The 21,665-nt window shown below is 36.2% G+C and overlaps 1 protein-coding gene across 2 annotated transcripts in view; it reads left to right on the top strand.

Annotated features, from left to right (window-relative positions):
- LOC136024880 (PDZ domain-containing protein GIPC3-like) overlaps positions 1-21,235 on the top strand; it is a 101,719-nt gene extending 80,484 nt beyond the window's left edge. Inside the window, exons 9-11 of one of the 2 annotated variants that reach the window (XM_065700409.1) lie at positions 2-128; positions 10,190-10,311; positions 21,004-21,235. In XM_065700409.1, the coding sequence (XP_065556481.1) occupies positions 2-128; positions 10,190-10,311; positions 21,004-21,117 (363 nt within the window). In that variant the 3' untranslated portion in view covers positions 21,118-21,235. The remainder of the gene's footprint in view (position 1; positions 129-10,189; positions 10,312-21,003) is intronic. The other variant, XM_065700411.1, reaches the window with a different exon arrangement.
- Positions 21,236-21,665: the final 430 nt, after the last annotated feature.

The raw sequence follows: 21,665 nt of genomic DNA, 5'->3' as shown, positions 1-21,665 counted from the left end.
GGATCTATATAAAGTATGGTCCAATAGCCTCTGCAGGATCAACAATTCATTTGATAGAAAGTCTGCTCCAAATCCGTCGTATGAGATTTTCAAAAGGGCAATACTTTTCATTCTTGCTCCCGACAAAGGTAAGGGGTCTAATTTCACTTGAAGCAGTGTTTGTTAAAATTAATTTTTATCGTATAAGGTAATATGAAAAAAGGTTTGGTGTGATATCACCCTGTGGGGAGATTTAAGATTTATCTCCCCTAAATTTAAGATTTGTCTCCCCTTTCAAGCAGTTCGTGGTAACGAACTGTAGTAAGGAGCGACCCAGCTAAATAGTAATCAAAACTCTAAAAAATTGAATTTTGATAGCAATAGCTACATCAAAAGAATTGCATTTTAATGCTGATTTTAAACATATGTGTCTCATCAAGTTTAGTTTTACCCATCAAAAGTTACGAACCTGAGAAAATTTGCCTTTTTTAAGAAAATAGGAGGAAACACACCCTAAAAGTTGTAGAATCTTAACGAAAATGACTCAGATTCAGCGTATCAGAGAACCCTACTGTAGAAGTTTCAAGCTCCTATCTACAAAAATGTGGAATTTTGTATTTTTTTTCCTGAAGACAAATCACTGGTGCGTGTTTATTTGTTTGTTTTTTTTTTTTGTTTTTTTTTCTTTTTCCCAGGGGTCATCGTATCGATCAAGTGGTCCAAGAATGTCACAAGAGGGCTCGTTCTGACGGAAATGAAAAGTTTTAGTGCCCTTTTTAAGTGACCAAAAAATTGGAGGGTATCTAGGCCCCCTCCCACGCTCATTTTTTCCCAAAGTCAACAAATCAGAATTTTGAGATAGCCATTTTGTTCAGCATAGTCGAAAACCATAATAACTATGTCTTTGGGGATGACTTACTCCCCCAAAATCCCTGGAGGAGGGGCTGCAAGTTACAAACTTTGACCGGTGTTTACATATAGTAATGGTTATTGGGAAGTGTACAGACGTTTTCAGAGGGATTTCATTTTGTTTGGGGGTGGGGCTGAGGGGAGGGGGCTATGTTGGAGGATCTTTCCCTGGAGGAATCTGTCATGGGGGAAGAAAAATTCAATGAAAAGGGCACAGGATTTTCTAGCATTACTACAAGAAAACAGTGAAAAATAAACATGAAAACGTTTTTTCAAATGAAAGGATGGAGAAGCATTGAAACTTAAAACGAACAGAGATTATTACGCATATGAGGGGTTCTAAAAATACTTTAGCATAAAGAGCGAGGTATTTAGGAGGAGATAAATACCTCGCTCTTTATGCTAAAGTATTTTTAGTAATTTGAACTATTCATTCTACGGCCTTTCTGATTCAGGGGTCATTTTTAAAGAATTGGGACAAAACTTATGATTTAGCGTAAAGTACGAGGTATTAACAAGGGTACAAACCCCCTTGTATACATAAAAAAAATATAAGATTATGAAAGTTTGTTACGTCAGTTAATTCTTAAGTTACGTATATTTTTTACTAATAAAAACGTTCGTTAAAAATAAAAAGTTCTAGTTGCCTTTTTAAGTAACCGAAAAATTGGAGGGCAACTAGGCCCCTTTCTCCACCCTTTGTTTCTCAAAATCGTCTGATCAAAAAATTAAATTAATATTCAAATTTCATTTTAATAATTTAATTGCGGAGAGCCAAAACCAAACATGCATTAATTCAAAAACGTTCAGAAATTAAATATAAAAAACTAATTTTTTTCGCTGAAAGTAAGGAGTGACAGTAAAGCTTAAAACGTACAGAAATTACTCCACATATGAAATGGATTGTCCCCTCCGCAATCCCTCGCTCTTTACGCTAAAGTTTGACTCTTTGCCACAATTCTACTTTTTAAAACAATTAAAAGCTTTAGCGTAAAGAGCGATCGATTGCGGAGGGGACAACCCATTTCATATACGGAGTAATTTCTGTTTGTTTTAAGTTTTAATGTCGCTCCTTACTTTCAGCTAAAAAAAAATATTTTTTATTTATTTAATGTATATAAAGATTAAGAGATTAAGGTTTATCTCGCCTAATTTAAGATTTATCTCCCCTTTGTATATAAATGGGTAAATATGGTCCTAGTTTTGGCTTATTTTGTAAAGGGAAGGTAAATAGCAGTAGTAATAATTGAATGCGAATTTATATACTCAATAATCTGATAGTAACCAATAGGAAATTTAGTCTTAAAATTGGCCATGTGCGCATTTAGCGAAATAGCGAAATATTGTAGAAGCCATGATAATGTTACCTAGCGAAATTTTAGAATACTATTATTAAGTACTCTTTCTAACAACTATGCATAAGAGAATAGCTGTGCACTGTGCACATATGAATAACTGTGTATTAAAGAACCGATTCTATATAAATTTTAAATATAAATTTTTTCTTGCCTAGAGCTTCAATGTAAGAAACTTTGAGACAGGTCAAATTGTATTGTATCATTTTAGCTTCTAGTTTTGAGAAATAAGGATGAATATGGTCAAAATGCATCTGATTTCCTTAGCAATGCTAGATCATTTGGAGGAACTTAGCTTTCAGTTTTGAGAAACAGGGATTATATGCTTAAAATGCATCTGATATCCTTATCAAAGTTAGATCGTTTTTAGGAATTACCTTTTAGTTTCAAGGGAACAAGGATGTTTATGGTCAAAATGTACCAGATATCCTTTGTAATCTTGATCATTTTAAGTGACATAAAATTTAGTTTTAAGAAACAAGGATGTATATGGTCAAAATAGATTTGATGTCCTTAGGAATGATAAATCATTTTGAGGTACTTAGTTCTAATTGTGATAAACGAGGATGTGTATCGTCAAAATGCATCTAATATCCTTAGCAGTGTTAAATCACTTTGAGGAATTTCATAGAAGCTGGTCCATATTAGAAACTAGAGCATCCTTGCCCGAGATATAAAATACAGGTGAAGGTGAAAGAAGGTCCCTCATGTATACACCCAAAGGGGCACACCGGCATGTGCACACATCTCCTCAGTTGCGAACCTTCTGCCTGTGATGGGTTAAATTACTTGGTGATGCAGAATACTATCGTGGGAGGATCCTTTACAAGAGAATAGCTGGGACATGGTGTGAGGTCCAGATCAATTGAAACCGGCCTTTGCAAAGGGCTGCCTTGACCCTTTTGGGGTATCTGCAAGGCTAAGGATCTTGCAGGCAATTCCATTCCCACTTGAGGAGTGGGGACCCTCGAAGAAATAATAGCCTAGTAAACAACATAACATCGCACAGGCAAATAAGGCGGCTCTGAGATTAGGAATAAATTACTAAAGATTATGAGCATGATTTTCGGAAAACGGGAAGCACCTCAGAAAAATTCTAAATTAAACCGCTGTATACCTTGGATGTTAAAGAAGACTCGTTTCGTCAGGAAGAATTAGTGACAGCACTTAAAGGATTGAAGGATAATAAGATTCAAGGTGCTGGTAATGTGGTAAATGAGTTTCTTAAATATGGTAGCTCTGAGGTTAGAAATAAGCAACTGACTATTATGAATACAATTTTTGAAAAAGATGAAGTATCTACAGATTTTTAGGAAAACCTTAATTAGAACACTGAGTAAAAAAGGTGATAAGTGAGTGTGGTAATTATTGAGGCACTAGTCTGGTCTCTGTAGGTAGCAAATTACTCAGTAATATGATGCTTTTAGACTGAGAGATGCTGTAGACAGTTATAAGAGAAGAACAAAGGAATAAAAGAAGAAAAGGTAGAGGATGTTATGACTAAATTTTTACTCTTAGGTAAATAATCCATAAGTGCCAGAACTATCAGACACCTTTTGTCCTCAGCTTTAAAGATTATGAGCAACCGTTCAATTCTGTTGATAGAAGAGCTTTAGTGAAGATCTTTTGCTTGTAATGGTATACCAGACAAATACATTATAGTGATTAGCGCTATTGACGAGAATAACACTGCTGCAGTTAGGGTAGGACATGAGGTTAGCGAATAATTTCGTAAAGCAGGGTTATGTTCTATCCCCTTTATACAGATCATTTTGATGGACTTTTTTTTAAGGAGCACAGGAAAGACAATTGTAGACCATAGAATCAAATGGGGAGGAAAAACTCTTCTGGACTTAGATTATGCTGATGATTTGAACATATTAGATGAAAGTGTGAGCAAAATGAATGAATTTTTAGAGGTTTTGCGAGTTCATGATACTAAAATATGTTTGAATACTAATGTTAAGAAAACTAAGGCACTAAGGCTAGGAATAAGTGAAGATGTAAAGGTGACATTGGGTAACGAAAAGATTGATCAAGTTGACTGCTTCACTTACCTTGGTAGTATTATTGCTATTACCAGTAAAGACGATGAGAGAAGTGAAGATGTTAAAAACAAGGCTCAAAGTTTTTTCTAAAGTAAAAAAGAATGGAAAGATAAGGCTATAAGCCAAGATTAGAATTTTGGAAGCTGCAGTGATGGTAGTTGTCAAATATGGCTCTGTAGCATGGACGCTCAAAAGCGGATGAAGATTTGCTAGATGTTTTCCAGAGAATTTGCCTACGGACAGTTCTGGGTACTTGGCTGACCGTATTTCAAACAATAGGTTGTACAAAAGTGTAGTTCAATCCTGTTTTCTAGGGATATAATGAGAGAGAGGTTGATATGGCTAAGGTATATTTTGTGGATGAAGGATTTTAGATTGCCTAAGATTGTCCTTTTCAGCCAATTTTCTGTGGCTTAGCTGAAAGGAGTCGTCCGCAGTTGGGGTAGGAGGATGTCTCAAAGAAAGATTTAAAGGAAATGGAAATTTCCTGGCAGGATGTAAAGAGGGAAGCTTGGAATAAATTGTGATTAAAAAAGAGCGTACGTAGCTGTGTTGGTCTCAGACGACTTGGTACTGCGGTGAGTTAATAGCATTAGTAGTAGTAGTAAATACAACAATCTTATGGTCTTTTTTATTATTATAACCTTAAAACTTTCGCTTCATCAATTCTTTTGTTTATTATTAGTTTTGGGATGAACAATCTAATTGCACTGGTCAATTATGGAATAAATTCTCATTATTTTTCTTCTTTTCTTCAATCCATTTTTTTAAATATATTAAAAATCTATTTACTTAGCAATGCTTTGCATACTGGTCTTATTGGGACCAATTGGGGTCTTAGGAATAGACTACGCTTCTTTGAGGTAAAATTTATACAAGTTCAAGTTCAAGTTCCTTTTATTACCAATATCCATCCATTTATAAACAAAAAATATCCCAAAGGGCTCAATGGCCCGTTATTTGGGAAAAAAAACAACAAAACAAAACATAAATAACTATTAATTACATTCACACTTAAAATATATTTAGAGTCTACTCACCAATCCTCACCCGAGTACAACCGGTCTCCGCACCACCTGCTTACAAAAAATAAATAAAAATAAAAAAAATGTATATACATCGAGGATCCAACACTCACACCACCCAAATCTAAATAAATAAATTCAATCTAAAAAATTAAATAAATAAATTAAATCTTGATAACTAAACAATATAAATAACTGATCAATATTATAATTTAATTTATTTTTTTTTGATTAAAAAATTCTTCAACCGTTTCTTGAAGGATCCTATGGTACAGGACCGTCGAATCCCAACAGGAATGGAATTCCAGGCACGTCCAACAGCAACTATCAGACCAAAGTCCGAGCGCACTGCAGGGGTGGATGGCACTAGCACATCATCCTTGTTTCTAGTTTCATAAGGACTGACATTTCGAACAATTTCAAAAAGCCCGGAAAAACTTGATGGAAGGTCTCCACGGAAATACTGAAACGCAATGAAAGAGAGGTGTAATGTATGAATATCTTTAATCTTCAGAAGTTCAACAGAAATATGGGTGGTAGACTGAAGAACTTTTGCTGCTTTCAGTTGGAGATTATGTAAAGGTGTAAGTACAGATGGAAATGTTGACATCCACAGTGACGAGCAGTAGCATAAATAAGGGTAAATAAGAGAGAAATATAATACACGAAGGATAGAGAAAGGAAAGACTCGCTTCAGCTTTCGAATAATTCCAAGGCCTCGAGAAACCTTTAATCTCATTGACTCAGTATGCCGTTTGAAAGATAGATTTTCATCCAGAAGTATCCCAAGAAATCGAATAAACCGGTCAGCTGGGCGGGATATGGATCCCTTAGATGTTTTAAGCTCTGTCACTGTAGGGCAGCTTTTACCTATGCGGGAGAATATAAGAAAAAACGATTTTTTTACATTCAAAGCTAACAAATTTGCATCAAACCAACGATATATATTTTCTGCCATCAATTGTAGCTTGAGGATAAGAGATGATTCATCAGGTGCTGCAGCCCCCAGGGTGGTGTCGTCGGCGAATGCAAAGAGTTCTTCATGTTGACCAGGCGTATCCAAGGCTTCAACCACAGCATCTCCTTTCTGGCACAAATGACAACAGAAATCAGATCGTGGGTTGCTAAATAGTCGATAGAGGTCGTTGACGTATATGAGGAAAAGGGATGGCCCAAGAACTGAGCCTTGTGGCACTCCATATTCGACTGGAATATGCTCATCAGAAGCTTCAACTGCAATAGATCGGCCAGTTAGGAATGAAGAAAACCAGGACAGAGCTTCTCCACGAACACCTTGATGCGACAACTTACCAATAAGTATCTCGTGTGTGAGGCTGTCAAAAGCTTTCTTCACATCAAGGAATATTGCCGCAGGTATAAGGCCGAAGTCTAAAGACTGTCGTACAAAATGAAGAAGCATATTACATGCGTGTTCTGTTGAGCACTTCTCCCGAAAACCAAATTGGTGCCGATGAAAAAACTTCTTCGTGTCTAGGAAACTCAGCAAACGCTTTAGCATAGACTTTTCAAATATTTTAGAAAAGACGGACAGAAGAGATATAGGCCTATAGTTCTCCGGGTCCTCCTGGTCACCTCCTTTAAATAGTGCTATCACTCGTGCCAACTTGAGACGCTGAGGGAATATTCCGAGCTTGAATGACTGGTTAACTAAGTGGCACAGTGGTGTAATAATTGAGGGAAGAATCTGTTTGATTAATTTGGCCGGAATTTGGTCGAATCCAGATGAAGAATTTTTCAATGAAGAAATTATTGTTATCAGTTCCTGCTCCGTAACTAACTCAAGAACCATTGACTTTACACAGGAAGGACCGAGGAACTGCTTCCAAGTTCTAGAACTTGAAGAAGGAACCACACCTAACGCCGTTGTTTTCCCAACCTCAGCAAAAAATTTAGTCATCTGATGTCGTACTTGGTCTTCATCCAAGAAAAGCTGATTCTGAACACTAAGTGATTTAGGGAGCTTTCTAGGTCTTGTCGATGGTTGCGTAACTTCCTTAATTACATCCCAAGTTTTCTTAATATTTTTGCCGCAATCCGCAAACCTTCGGGAAAAATATGTAATTTTAGCTTTTCGAATCAGAGTTTTAAGCATTTTCCGGTATAGTTTAAAAGTCTCTAATTTAGTATCACTTGGTCTGTTCCTATACTCTTTCCAAAGGTTCTGTTTTCTCTTTATTGACTTTAGTATTCCAGCTGTAGTCCATGGGGCTATGGGTGTTGATCTCTTAGAAAGACTTGGTTGGGGTGTTCGGCAATGGTGGATAAATTTCTTCTTTACTGTTTCATTAAAAAAATCAAAAGCCTTATTATAATTTTCTAAGCTCACCCTCTCAGGTATTGTAAACTCCCATGACGTAGTGAATAAATCATCTTTGAGCTTTTCGATGTTTGCTGGTGTATATCGGAATCTTGGTTTATTATCAGGGACTATTCGGCGGGCAGACCGGGGGAGTGGAAGTAAAACTCCTACTGGAAAATGATCCGATGTATCTGATAGTAGCACTTCATTTTTTACAGAATGTATAGATGAGAACACATTGTCAATTAAGGTTGCAGATTGGTTTGAAATTCGTGTAGGGATATTTATACAGGGAGTTAACCCAGACGAGATTACTAGTGCCAGTATATCACAAGCCTGACTCGATGACATATCCATCATGTCAGCGTTAAAATCACCCATTAAAATTATTTCTGCCTTTTCAGACAATACTTTCCCAAGAACAATCTCTAATATTTCCATAAATTGTTTCATTGATCCGCTTGGAGTTCTGTATATTTCGCCAATTATTATCTTTTCATTGGAGCTAGTAGCCAATTCTATGAACAGAGATTCAAATACCCGTTCAATGTTTATAGACAGATCATCTCTTCTTACAACTGCCAGATTACTCAATACATAAAATCCTAGCCCCCCCTTTTTTGCTATCTTTCTATTTAGAAATATTGAATTATATCCGGGTATATCCATAAGTAGCTGGTTCTTTTCATTTAAAAAAGTTTCACATAATCCAATAATTCCAGGGCGAGAATTCTTACATATAAGCTGTATATCATCCAGGGAAGAATTCAGCCCTTGAGCATTCAAATGCACAACCCGGAAGACATCCTCCCACCGAGCCCCAACATCCCATAGCCCAAACTCCTCCACAAAATTACTATCAATAATATTACCTAAATTTTCATCAAAATTCATATTCGGTGTTCTTCCTATCGGGTTATTCAAAATTTCATTAAAATTTACTCTACGACTTTCATATTCACTAATTTCCTTTTCGTGAGATTAGCGTCAGTCCTCGATGAAAACTCAATTTCATACATTACTACTTACCAATATAGGTGATGAATAGAGACCACGCTGTAGTCGAGCGAACACGGGCGACGTAGACATCCTAATGACAGCAAATTCATAAGGCGAAGGCACGAACTTGAATTTTCGCTCTGGAACGGAAAAATATTTACAAGTAAAAAAGTAAAGAAAAGAGTAAATAACATGGAAAGAGAGAAATATAAGAAAATAAATATATAAGAAAAAACATAGATACGCACATTGTAAAAGAAAGCAAAAAAGGGAGTAAATAATATAGTAAATAGAGAAAAGGAAAAATAGGACAATAACTAAAAAAACACACACAGATACGGACGTTGCAAAAAAAGAGCAGCAAAATTGCATCCCCTCACTTTACTGAGGCGAAAATACTCGATAGTTTACGTCACGCGTCAGAAGCACCATCACTAATAACTGCGGATAAAACCAAGGCGAGGGGGTCATGGCATGCATCACTGAACTTAACCCAGTTTGAGCTAGAAGTTTTTTTGTTTCTAGCCATAGTTTAGTACCCTGTTGCATGACTTTAGTTTGAGATACTTTCTCAGCGGTTACTTTGGAATTTCGAAGCAAATTAATTTATGATAAATAATTCAGCTTTGCTATTTTAAGAAAATATTTCTTTTCTTGTTTCGTTTTTATGGCTTTAAATTGCTTTTTTAATATTTTGAAATTCTTTACTCTTTTTGGGTATAATTTGGTGACTTTCAAGAGTCACCTTGAATAAAAAGCAAAATCATCATAGGGGGGGGGGGTTAGGCTTACGGCCCAGAGAAAAATTACCAAAAGAAAGCTACTCAAAGATTTTTCCACTTCTAATCCTGTTTTATTGGCGTGGCTTCTTTTTCAGTGAAGTGTTACTTTTTGTCATAATGGTAAGCGTTTTAAGCTTCAAATTCACTAATTATTTTTATCACCAATTTTTTTGCTGTTTTCTTACTAATTAACCCATCAACCAACTGTCCTGATTGGTTTAAAGCAGAGGTAGTTTCAGGGGGGAGGGGTAAAGGGGCCATTTACCTCGGTTGCAGAAGTTTCAGGGGTACACAATTTTAAATAAATAAGCTAACGATTTTATCCTTTTGTGAATGTTGAAATTTTATTTTTATTAAAATAAATTAGAAGACATATTTATGAATTAAAGTAATTAGCAAATTATTAACGATTCGATAAAATTTATTTAAAAAACAACTAAACAATACTAATTAGGGAATTAAATTAAAATAGTTAATAAAAAGTATACAATTTAAATCAAAAAGTAAGAAACAAATCAATAATTTATAAATTTAAAATAATTTTATTTAGAAATGAATATTTTTTTAAAATTTGACCTGAGAAATGTGTAGGCCTAGTAAACACCTGTGTTTGAACTGCAGCAAAACAAAACATCTCTCTAGTAAAACTTATATTTGTGTATTTGTCCTTTAATTAGACATATCGGATACTTTAAGCATTATTAAGTATTGGAGCAAATATTCCATAGCACAAATTTTAAGACAAATACCTAATGCTTTTCTTCATATTTAGGGTTTAAAGGCTACAATCTTCTCACAATGAATTGCGAACATTTCGCACTCCTAGTCAGGAATAATCGTGCAGAATCGCTACAAGTGGAACAATTAGCAAGACGAATAAAGGATGTTCTTACTGTAAGTTTTTTTACTGTCTTAGTTCGAGGTATAAAATGAAACGTTATAGGTGTCTTCTGTTGTTTGTGGGTATGTTTCATTATCCTTCTACTAGCTTAATATAGAAAAATGAGTGCATCAATTTTATTGAATACGATCCTATTTTGGAAGCCTATAGCATTTCTAGTAGAGGTATTTCAAATTTGACAGTGACAAGCTTTAAGAGGATTACCGGTATACCTTATTGATTCCCTGAAGTTTTTGTTAAGGGAATCCATTTAACCAACCAAAAAATGTGCTTGTCCAGAAGTAGCGTTGAGCTATTAGAGATGTTTTTTCAAACGTAATTTGCTTAGAATCCTGCTGCTTGTCATAAATGGGAAGTTTCTCATAAACTTCCATAATGGGAGCTTGTTATAAATAGGAACATTTCACAAAAATGTTGTTACACGCCTTTCACTATCCATGACTGAGATTTTAGTGTCTCATTTTAGAGTGCTCGGAACTCTGATTCAGACGTTTAAAAAAATTGCATCAGATTCCCAATATTACCTTCGAAAACAGGGTGCCCGAACTGGCAGGTCCGTTTACCCTTTTATTTTGAAACTGTCTACCTACCGGTTTGTCCTTCAGAGTGTGAAAAGTTGCGCTTCCCGTCTCAATCATAGAGTAGTAGATACAGGTTTATGGGAAAGGGGTAATAATAAGTTGTGTTTCGTTTAGACTTAGATTTTTAAGAGAAAGTAGCACCTTGAAGTTAGAACTTTGGCCTCATAATGCTATATTAATACATTATTAATTATAATGTTTAATCATTATAGTTTTATAATTTGTTTCGGCATGGGAGATTCATATAAATATAAAGCAAATTAGACGATTCCACGTAGAAAAATTCTTGTAATTTCGCCGATACGTAATTTTCCAGGGGAAAATTGTAACACATCCAGGTGAAATTCTACCCTGAATTTTTTTTGCTAATGTCAAAAAAGCAGAGACCACTCCCTATTTTGCCAGTATCACAATTTAAAATAATGGAATGAAACAGGCAGGCACATCTGATAGTGCAATAAAAACTAAACATTTTCGCTAAGCCCTCTCAGAAATAGTTCTTAATAGCTCATAAATTTAACTGAAAAAAATGCGCTAAGGACAACCCGAAATATTATCTGATAACACTCTCAAAAAGTATTGCAATATACAGGAGCAGTTCAAATATAGGTAATTTCTTTAAAGTGGTTTTTCATCCTGCATGTCAATTATAGCAGCCAAATTGGAACTGACGATTCATTTAATCATTCTATTATCCCCGAACAGGGGATTCTCCCTGGGTAAAATAGGTCATCATGTAGATTGTAGTCGCCAAATCATAGTTTTAGACAGGCTTTCATGGGGCAGCTAGCTAGCACACCAATCCCTTGAGGGGGAATTCTTTTCGAGTCCTACTGTGGATAAAATCTCTAGATAATAAATATTCCTTGAGAAAAAATCCATGAAAAACAAATATCTTAAAGTATTCTTCAATATAGAACGTGCATTACGCAAAACCTCACATGCATGTCCTCCATAGTTACAAGCAGGGATCCCACACGCGGCCTGAGAAAATAGTTTCACGTGTGAATGCGTCATCCTTAACATTAAAAAAGATTCACTCTTACGTAAGAACCAAAGAAATCTTGAAACGTTTTGAACAAAAATGTCTTAAAAAAGTCTTTCAAATGTCCTTAAGAAAATGAAGAATAATATCTTGAAAATGTCTTAAAATATATTGAAAAACATCTTCGAATAAATCTTGATAACCCCCTCCCGCTTGTCTAACTAATTCTAGCACGGCCTGTTGTGTAGCAATAGAAAAAAACTATTAGATTACGTTTGTATCGTCACTATGAGATTCTGAAGTTAAAAAAAAACTATTGAGTAATTAATACATGCTTTGTTTAGAAAACATTCCCTATGACGTAACATGTAACTTCGTCAAACCCTGATGTAATTACCATTCACCTTGAATTACTGCTCATTTGCATAGATATAGTCTACACTACTGACATCACAGAGGATTTTACAGCTAAGCAGATTCCTGACGTCTCCTTCAAAAGCTGGGTGTCCGAACTGGCACCACTTCAACCTGCTCTTCTGAAACTACCTACGTCTGGGTTTATCCCCTAGGGTGTAAAAAATTGTCCCTACTATATAAGTATAGTGGTAGATACAATATCTACCACAAATAGTGGTAGATACAGTATTTTAGGAATGGGGCAATAACAAGTTGTGTTTCTTTTTTATATAGCTTTTTAGGATAAAGTAGCGACTTAAAGCTAGACTTGTAATTTCATCGTGCGTATTAATGCAATTATTATGGTTTTTAACTTATTCGGGCTTGGGAGATTACGTATAAATGCAAATTAACTTACATGAATGAAAGGTAGAAAAGTCTAGTAATTTTGAAAATATGGAATTCTAGTAATTTTACAGATATGGAAAAGTGTAATACATCAAAGGGAAAATTCGCCCTCAGATATACCACTAACTTCACAAAAACAGAAACCAGTGCTCCTGATTTTATGCTTCATATCGGTCCATCTCTCTTTTATCCTGGACGGATAAATACGTTAGAAAGTATTTTGACAAAATATTCCTACAGATCCCTATATTAGGATCTTATTCAGGAGTAAACATTCAGTGTAAAGTTTTTATAATTATAGTTAATCAACGTTGATTTTTTGGACGGGGGCAGGTCTAATTTTCCTTGGGGATTGAATTTCCTATAAGGGAGGAACAGTGACCTACTTAATATCGTCTCTTTAGTGTAGAACTAGGAATCAATGTAGTTTTATCTAAAATATTAAACAATTAAAGCCCCCACCTGCAGAGTGGATGGACATTGAAATTTTAATCTTCTGTCTGTCTGCTGAAGGCTCAAGTCCTACTATTGGTATAATTCAAGTTTTGGCTTGGGGTGGGGGTTAGGTGACCCTGAAAGCTCAGTCCCCTGTGGTATAGAGGCAATGGACCTTTGAGGCCCGAGCCCTGATCTAGTTGGGTCTGCGTCACTACAGATTCTGATTATAACTCCTGGCAAAAGCGTAAACGTTTCTACTGAATTTAGAATTCAGCTGACCATTGTGCCTAATATAGCTAAACAACAATGCTGTGGTGGATATACAAACGCTCTTGGGCCCTTCGCTAACGGCCAAGTGTACCTTACCACAAACTGTACACTATGATCAGCGATAAATTAAGAGCAAATAACTAATGATCTTAGTCTCATTGGGGATTGCATTTTGGTGGAACAAGACAGATTGAAACAATTATTTTGATGAAAAAAGAGCTTCCAATGACATTACGTATGCTACTTAAAACTCACTGCTGTACCAATTCCCCTAAATCCAACACAATTGTTCACGCTCCTCTTACTTTGCCTAAATCCACTTTAGTTTCACTCTTTTCCACCTCCCAAGAAGTTCCAATTCTCTGTAAATTCGTGTACATGTTTCCACCGATTAAGAGATGACCTTCTTTTTGTTTGGTCCTAGATGATGACCAAAAATTACAGTCCTTGGCAATATGTCATTTTCGTGCTGTAAAATGTCCTATTCATCTTAAATTTGTTTTTCATTACAACCCTACAAAGTAGGATTGACTAATATTTTTCCTATTACTTGCTGTTTGACTAACAGCTAGTCCAACAGATATCTGAAAATACTCGTAGACAATTCTCCTAGAAAAAAAAGCAGGTCTTCGTTTTCCCTCTGAAGCGCCCATGTTTCACAACCAAATTTGAACCGTAGCTTTGAATATTCTAGTCTTGGTTCGCATACAAATTTGTTCGGAGATAGAGTTTTTCTATCAAGTTGTTTGACAAAATGAAAAACCGTTCAAATCAAGGAGGCACAGTATTACTTACTTAGATTTAGGTCCTCCCACGCCGGAGGGCGCAAAAGGCAGCAACAGTGGTTCACCCGACGACCTGTCCTGAGCCCATGACCAAAACTCCTCCATCAAAGACCTCGTCAGCTTTGCCTCCTTCTCTAACATCCCGCCAATGGTCATTTTGGGTCTCCAGAGTTGTGGAGTTCAGGTGCTGTACAACACCATACGTCATGAGGCAGCCTTTCATCAGCCATTCACACCATGTGCCCCCAATACATCCAACATCGCTTTCTAATGACTTCAAGGATAGGGGTATGATTTGTCATGCTAAAAATCTCCTCAATTCTTATTCTCTCCGCTAAATATGTATTCAAAATAGATCTTAGATCTTACTTACCTCCGTTATTCCTGGTCTTGTTGAGGCCAGCCAGATCGGCTCTTCTCACACATTCCGTTTGGAGTTCCTTGATTCCGCGGCACTAAAATCTGCCATCGCTACAGGTCTGCGCTTGGGTTACGAGTCTTTTAAAATATAGGAATACAGGAAATTGCCCAGACGGTGTCTTGGATGCCAAAGTATCCGTCATTCAGTAGCTCACTGTCCATGTGCCCCGAATGAGATGAAGTGCTCTAAATGTTCTGGATGCCATTTCAATACTAAAGACAATCCTTGCTTAGAGGCTCCGAAATGTACCACCTGCGGCGAAGCTCATGTTTCCTATAGTGTGAATTGCCCAGTGATCAAACGCACTCTGAACTCTGCTCCAAAAGGAACCAAGCCAGTATTTTAAATTTTGCTTCTCTCAATATTAACGACACAAAAGACGAAGACTTGTTAATTAATGAATTATTACTCCATAACCTAGTGTTCTTGCAAGAACATCTTTTGATCAAATCAAACGTTTCTAGTATGAAGCGATCTTCTGTCCTCCATTTTTTCGCAAGAAGCCAAGAAAACTACAGCCCGCCCTTTCGGTGGGCTAGCAATTTTTTTCCGTTCCCCATCAAAGCCCTTTGTGATTCATTGTGATGATAACATCTTAGCGATTCAATGTGATAGTACCGCCTTTATAAACGTTTACTTACCTTGCAATCGACGTTCTATAGCATCGTTCACATCTTTCGCTAAATGTTGCTCCAGTTTAAAGTCTCTACTCGAAAGTCTACGTTTGAAAGATCTAAATTGGGTTTTAGCTGTTGATCTTAACTGAGACATTCTTGGTACCTCCGATAGATCAATCCTCTTGCTAGAATCACAACCTAGCATATATCACCTCGCAGTTAAGAGCCTCCCATTCACGTATATTCATAATAGAGGCTGTTCAAAATTGAACCTGGATCGCGTGATCTCTTCCAGTTCCAGCTTAATAACATCGATTATCAGGGTGGGCGAAGAGAAGATTGATGACGATCACCTTATTCTTAGCTGTAATTTGTCCTGTGAGCTATCTGGCAAAACACTTTCGGCTCAGCCGAAGTGGCATACGAAGTTGAACTGGGATCTTGCTAATGTCCCACTATGCCTTGCTACGCTAACTGCTTTACTTTCGACCATAAAAGTGCCATATCACCTGCTGCAAACGTCAGTTTCCTCGCCTTCAAGTAGAGTTGACCTAAATTGCTATTATCATCAAATTGTCAATTGCCTTAAATCAGCTTCGAAAGCTGCAGTGCCTGTGGATAAAGCTAGGATTGGTACAAGAAAACCTAATTGGAACGTTGATCCTGAAGTAAAATGTGCTAACCAAAAAGCCACATTTTGGCTACATATGTGGATATCATGTGACCGACCATCGTCCGGAGCTGTTTTCTCTGTGAAACAAAAGTGTAAACTTGAATATAAGGCCAGTTTGAAGAGAGCACGCTTGAATGCATGGACAGGCCTCACCGATAAGGCCTCCGGGAATAAGGTTATTAATAGTGAGAAATGTTCCCCATCTTCCCTATCTTGTCTCCAGCTAGCTAATTTTGAGGATCATTATAAGCGTGTGTTCAGTGTATTTAATAGTTTTCTTCAGTCTTTTTATTATAAGTTGCCTAAACCGCTTTTACCATATCGTCTCCTGCAGGCTCATGTCCAGCCTATAGCAATATCTTAAATTAGCGGGGCTTTAAGAAAAATTAAGCGTTCAAATAGTCTTGATGGCGACGGCCTTTCTTACCGATTTTTTGGTTATGATTGTCCTGCTCTACTTAACCATCTACAAATATTTTTCCAGTCTTACTTAGCACAGTCGCTTATTCCTGATAGTTTCCTTTGTGACCGTGTAACGTCTATTCAAAAGCGAGGCAAGGACCCCACGTCATGTGTGAATTATCGCCCCGTTACGGTATCGTGTTTCTTAAGTAAGTTGCTTGAACATTTGTTACTACCAGAAATTGAGTCGAATTGTAATTTTACGCCTTTTCAATTTGGTCTTTGGAAAAGTTTCGGTTGCTCCAATGCACATCATGTTTTAAGCCGACTCATGAAAGATGCCATAAAAACTAAAATGTCTTTATACTGTCTTACAGCTGATATTTCTGGAGCTTTCGACAATGTTGTGCACTCTCAGGCTTTATTTTCCCTTGCGTCTTCAGGTGTTACTCCTTCCATACTAGGTTTATTGTCTATTGTCTATTGTTTTATTGTCTTGGTATTCAAAGTCTAAAATTCAAGTTACCTGGAATGGCCAAATATCTGACCCGTTAAAAATTAATAAAAGAGTTTGGTTAGGTGCCGTATTGTCTCCTAGCATATTTAAATGCGTGCTTGCATCGTGCCTGCGTCCCCTTAGAAGTTCTGTTTTTTACGTTAATATTGGTTTGTCTTCTTTTGCATATGGATATGACGTTCTTCTTGTTGCCCGGACTCGCCGTGGATTGCTTTCTAATTTTAATATATTAAACAATCAACTATCTAAGATTGGACTGTCAGTTAATGCGTCTAAATGCGAGTTTATTTGTTTTAATAACACTTATGCGGTCGCTCCATTCGTTACTGGGACTGCAGTTCTACCATGTTCTTCTTTAGTTAGTTGGGTTGGTCTGTGTTTCGGCCCAACACTTTCCACTACCTGTTCATCCCTAGTGAATCAAGGCGTGAAAAACCTACGCGTCTCTTACGGAAAAATATCCCCAAACAAAAGTTGTTACAACCGCAACGGTTTGTGCAGGATTTATAACGCTTATTGCGCCCCTGTGCTTTTGTTTTTATCAGGCATGGCTCATCTGTTTCGTAAGGAAGATCGACATACTCTACGTACGGCTTATTTCAGATATTGCAAATTCCTCCTCCGGCTTCCTAGTTGGCACCGAAACAAAATAAATAATTGCTCGATTTGGTTTAATTGATGTGCCTTTTCGGATTCGGTCTTCCAGTGATGATTTATGTAAAAAGACTATGAACTTCATTCACGTTTATGAACCTCTGCAACCTTTTTTCCATATTGATACTGGTTAAGTAGTCCATGTTGTCTTTTGTTAGTTTGAATTTTTTTCTTCCCCGTTTATCGTTTTGTTTTTGTTTATTTATAATACTCCGTACTTTGTGTTTTTTATACTTTTACGGGTAATAAAATTCATTCATTCATTAGGCAGTTATTATCGAATGTCCGCAGTCGTTTTGCTAGTTGCGCAGTGATGCTCCAAGTTTCACAGCCATATGTAAGGACGGAGAGGACATAGCTATTATAAATTCTAAGCTTTAGCTACTGGGAATATTTATTATTTCTCCAGAAATTTGTAAAACAATTGAAAGCAGACCCAGCCAATGTTATTTGGCACAAAATTTTTCTTTCAGGATTGGCATCGCGTAAGAATGCCGCCAAGACCTTTGAACTCTTTCCGTGCTTCAATTTCCTCGCTGTTGACCAAGAGTCCTTCAGCTAAGTCAGGAATGATTGCATTTGACATTGATTTAGTATTGTTAGCGTTTATAGAGAGTCTAACAGCATTCGCCACACACCCAAGTTCATTTGTATTGTGTTGTATAGCTTCTGATTCGTGAGCGAAGAGTGCAATATCATCCGTAAAAACACCATCATAAAGTATTCTTAATGTGTTTAATTGTAGACCCTTACTGAAGCTGCATCCCCGAAGCACAAAATCTATGACTATGGCAAATAATAGTGGCAATAGAATGCATCAGTGCCTTACACCTGACTGAACAGTGAACCAGTCAGTTAAGTCACCCTCTGTTTGTACTGCGCCCATAATATCGAGTTATAGAGTTTTAATTATATTGACAATTTCGATTGGGATCCCATAACGCATTAAAATTTTACACATTGTTTCGCAGTGTATGGATTCGAAGGCCTTGAGAATGTCTATAAATACTGTGAGTAGTTGAACTTGCCATTCATTAAATTCTTCGAGCAGGACTCTCAGGTGAAATATTAGGCCACAACACGGTCTGTTTTGGCGGGATTTATGTTGTTCATCTCTCAGAACTTTTTACTTTGAATTATATTGAGAATAATTTGGTAAAAAATTTTGCTACCAACTGATTGTAAACCGATTCCTCTCCAATTATCACATTTAGTATTTTGTCCTTTTTTGAAGAGTTTGACAATTACTGCCTTTGAACATTCACTCGGGACTTTTTCATCATCCCAAACACGTGACAAAAGTTTAAACATGGGCACTTCAAGGGCGTTACTACCATATTTCAACAGTTCTGGGGGTTTACCATCGTTACCGGCTGCCTATCTGTTTTTTGAAGTTATTAGAGCCTCTTTTACTTCACTCAGCATGAGAGGTTCGGAAAAAATTCCAAGATCGAACAATGTTTCTTCACGGATTTTAAAAGAAGATCTGGGAGGCATTTGATTTAAAACCTTGCTGAAATGCTCCATTCAGCGTCAGATTATGTCATCCGTCTGGTTTAATAAGATGCCCTCTTTGTTTTCAACTTGGTTCGAAGAAGCCTTCGAAATACCCGCAAGCTTCTTCTTTATAGGACACACAGTACGACTATCTCCCCACCTGGTGGCTACTTCAGTCTGATCATCTATAGTTTCGAGGTAAATCCTCTTGTCATTCCTAGTCCATGTTTTGACTTGTTTATCGAGACGCTTATGCTGCGCTTTTAAGTATTCTAGATATTCTGTAGTGCATGTCGTGTTATCCTCATGCCTATCGACGAGAATTTTGACTTCTGCCCTTTGATCAATGATATCCCAGGTACTTTCAGATATCCACTCGTCTTTCTTCTTCCTATTATATCCCACAAGTTCTTGTGCCACTTATTTCAGGGATTCGACGATCTTTTCCCAATGATTATTAATTGACAACTCTTCCCTTAGCATAGAAAACTTATTTGACAAAGTAGATGTGTACTTTTGTAATACATTCGGATCTTACAGTTTTCTCACATAAATTGTTTTCATTGACCACTGGGGCTTTATGACAGTTTTTGGGGGATTAACAATCAAATAATATGTTCAAAGAAGTGAATGGGGTTCATCGGAATTTTATTTGTCAAGGTTGATGTATAAGCTAAGAGATTTTTCCAAGCCAGTCCAAGCATTCTGGGAATTAAAAAAATAAGGTATTCCTGACCATTTCCTCGAAAATTAGAACTCTACTTTATGTTAATAAACATATGAAATAATAAATATGTGTTGAAGAAGTTGCAAGAGAATAAAAAAATGTTCCATACATTAACGAATTTATCGAGATTCCACTAATTAAATATTAATTGCTTCCTTTTGATCAACGATTTTAGCAGTAAAACCGGATTGAATATCAGGAATCTGCATAGATATGTCCTTTAAATCAGTGCATCAAACGGCCTGAAAATGAGTTTATAATCCTTCTTAATTACTTTCTTATTGTTCCTTTAGAATTCAGAAAAATGGCCATAAAGATATAGAAAAGTATCAATTTCCGTGCTTTCTTCTTATGCCATGGCTTCTTAGTTCCTCATTATTGGTCTTCATGAATATTTTCTTGCTAATTTACATATGTATATTTTGAGTTATGTTTTAGGACGAAATCTAAAATACTAAAACTATTTTTAGTATTTTATTTAAGGGACGTTTTTAAACAAATAATGTTCTTTTTTTCGTTTTACTTTTTAGAATAATTTCAAAAATCTATTAAAGATTGGTAAAAGCAAAAAACCATAATTAAAATCCTATCTTGTTAGCTATATCTTATGGATTTAAATTCAGCAAAAAAGTAATGTTTTTGAAACAAGGAATAAAATGCAAATAAAACTAACAAGCAAACTGAAAAAATTAATGCACAAATTCTGCAGTGGAAGACTTTATTCCAAGATTAGTAAAGATCACACGAGGAAATTTTGATTTCTTTTGGTTATCCACTTGTATTTTTAATTTCTATAGATTCTGATTGCTTCTCAAGCAGTTCTCGCATTTGTCAAAGGAATACTTAGATGAGCTACGTTCTCAGGAGTTCTACGACTAATTCAGTTGAAATATGACAATATAACTCGCCGACTTAAAAATTGAACCCGGGCACGTACACGGGATTTTTGGGGAGGAGGTGCTTCGGAAATGGCAAACTTTAGCCTATTTCGGATCTGATGTATTAGGATCACATTAAAAGCCAATTTTTTGCATGCATGTGTTATTATCAAAATGCAACTTTTCAATAAATGAGGTATATTATTTATAAGTTGAATGACCTTTGAACTTTCGAAGTTGTGATCTTTTGGGAAGTGTGATGTGAACAGGGCCTACTGCTCTATTAGCTCCTATTGAAATGAGCTATGACTAGTAAAAAGCCGAGTAACATTTTCCTAGATAGTTTTTTTTCCGTCAGTTGCTTGATTGTTTTAATTTTCGCCTTTTTTTAAATGTTAATTTTTTAATTTTTTTTTTGTTTTAATTTTGTCTGCAGGATGTCCTTATTCCAACTTTTGGTGCCTGGAAATTTGGTCCATCTTCGGCAGCAATAACTTTTGGCGTTTCAACGGTCCTTCATCTTAGCAAAGACTATTCAAATACAAATTGAATAAGTGTTGGATATATAAACAGAGGTGACGAAACTTTTTATTTTTAACTTCTTATCAGCAAGCTTCTTTATGTTTTATCGGATTGTATCCAACAAATAAATAAAGTTATTATAAATACACCGTTGTTTAATTCGAGTTGCAGTTACACATCTTAATAGCGACTTTGTACGTAGCAAACATTATGGCTGTATTATGTCCCAATAATAATAAACTTGGCGGACCACTGTGGCCATGGACATTGTAAGTGATGTATTGCTTATAATACTCCCCCCTCCCCTTCCTCTCACGCACTTACGTTTTCAGCCAATAGATTAGAGTGAATTTTCACTAAACATTAAGATAAATTTTTATTTCCAAATTGTGTGCAAAAAATGTGATCCAAAAAGCTTCAAATTTTACGTTAAATATATCAAGTAAGCTTGTGACGTCCACTTCCTCCTTAGGACTTTTTCTTTTGCCTTCTTTGAGGCTGGAGTCTCGGTGATTTTATACCCTAAGTGAGGAACCACTTGTAAAAAAAAAAAATAAATAAATAAAAATAAAATAA

Source organism: Artemia franciscana, chromosome 3, assembly GCF_032884065.1.
Source record: "Artemia franciscana chromosome 3, ASM3288406v1, whole genome shotgun sequence".
Classification (NCBI taxonomy): domain Eukaryota; kingdom Metazoa; phylum Arthropoda; class Branchiopoda; order Anostraca; family Artemiidae; genus Artemia; species Artemia franciscana.
This window is presented reverse-complemented; position numbering and strand designations above follow the sequence as displayed.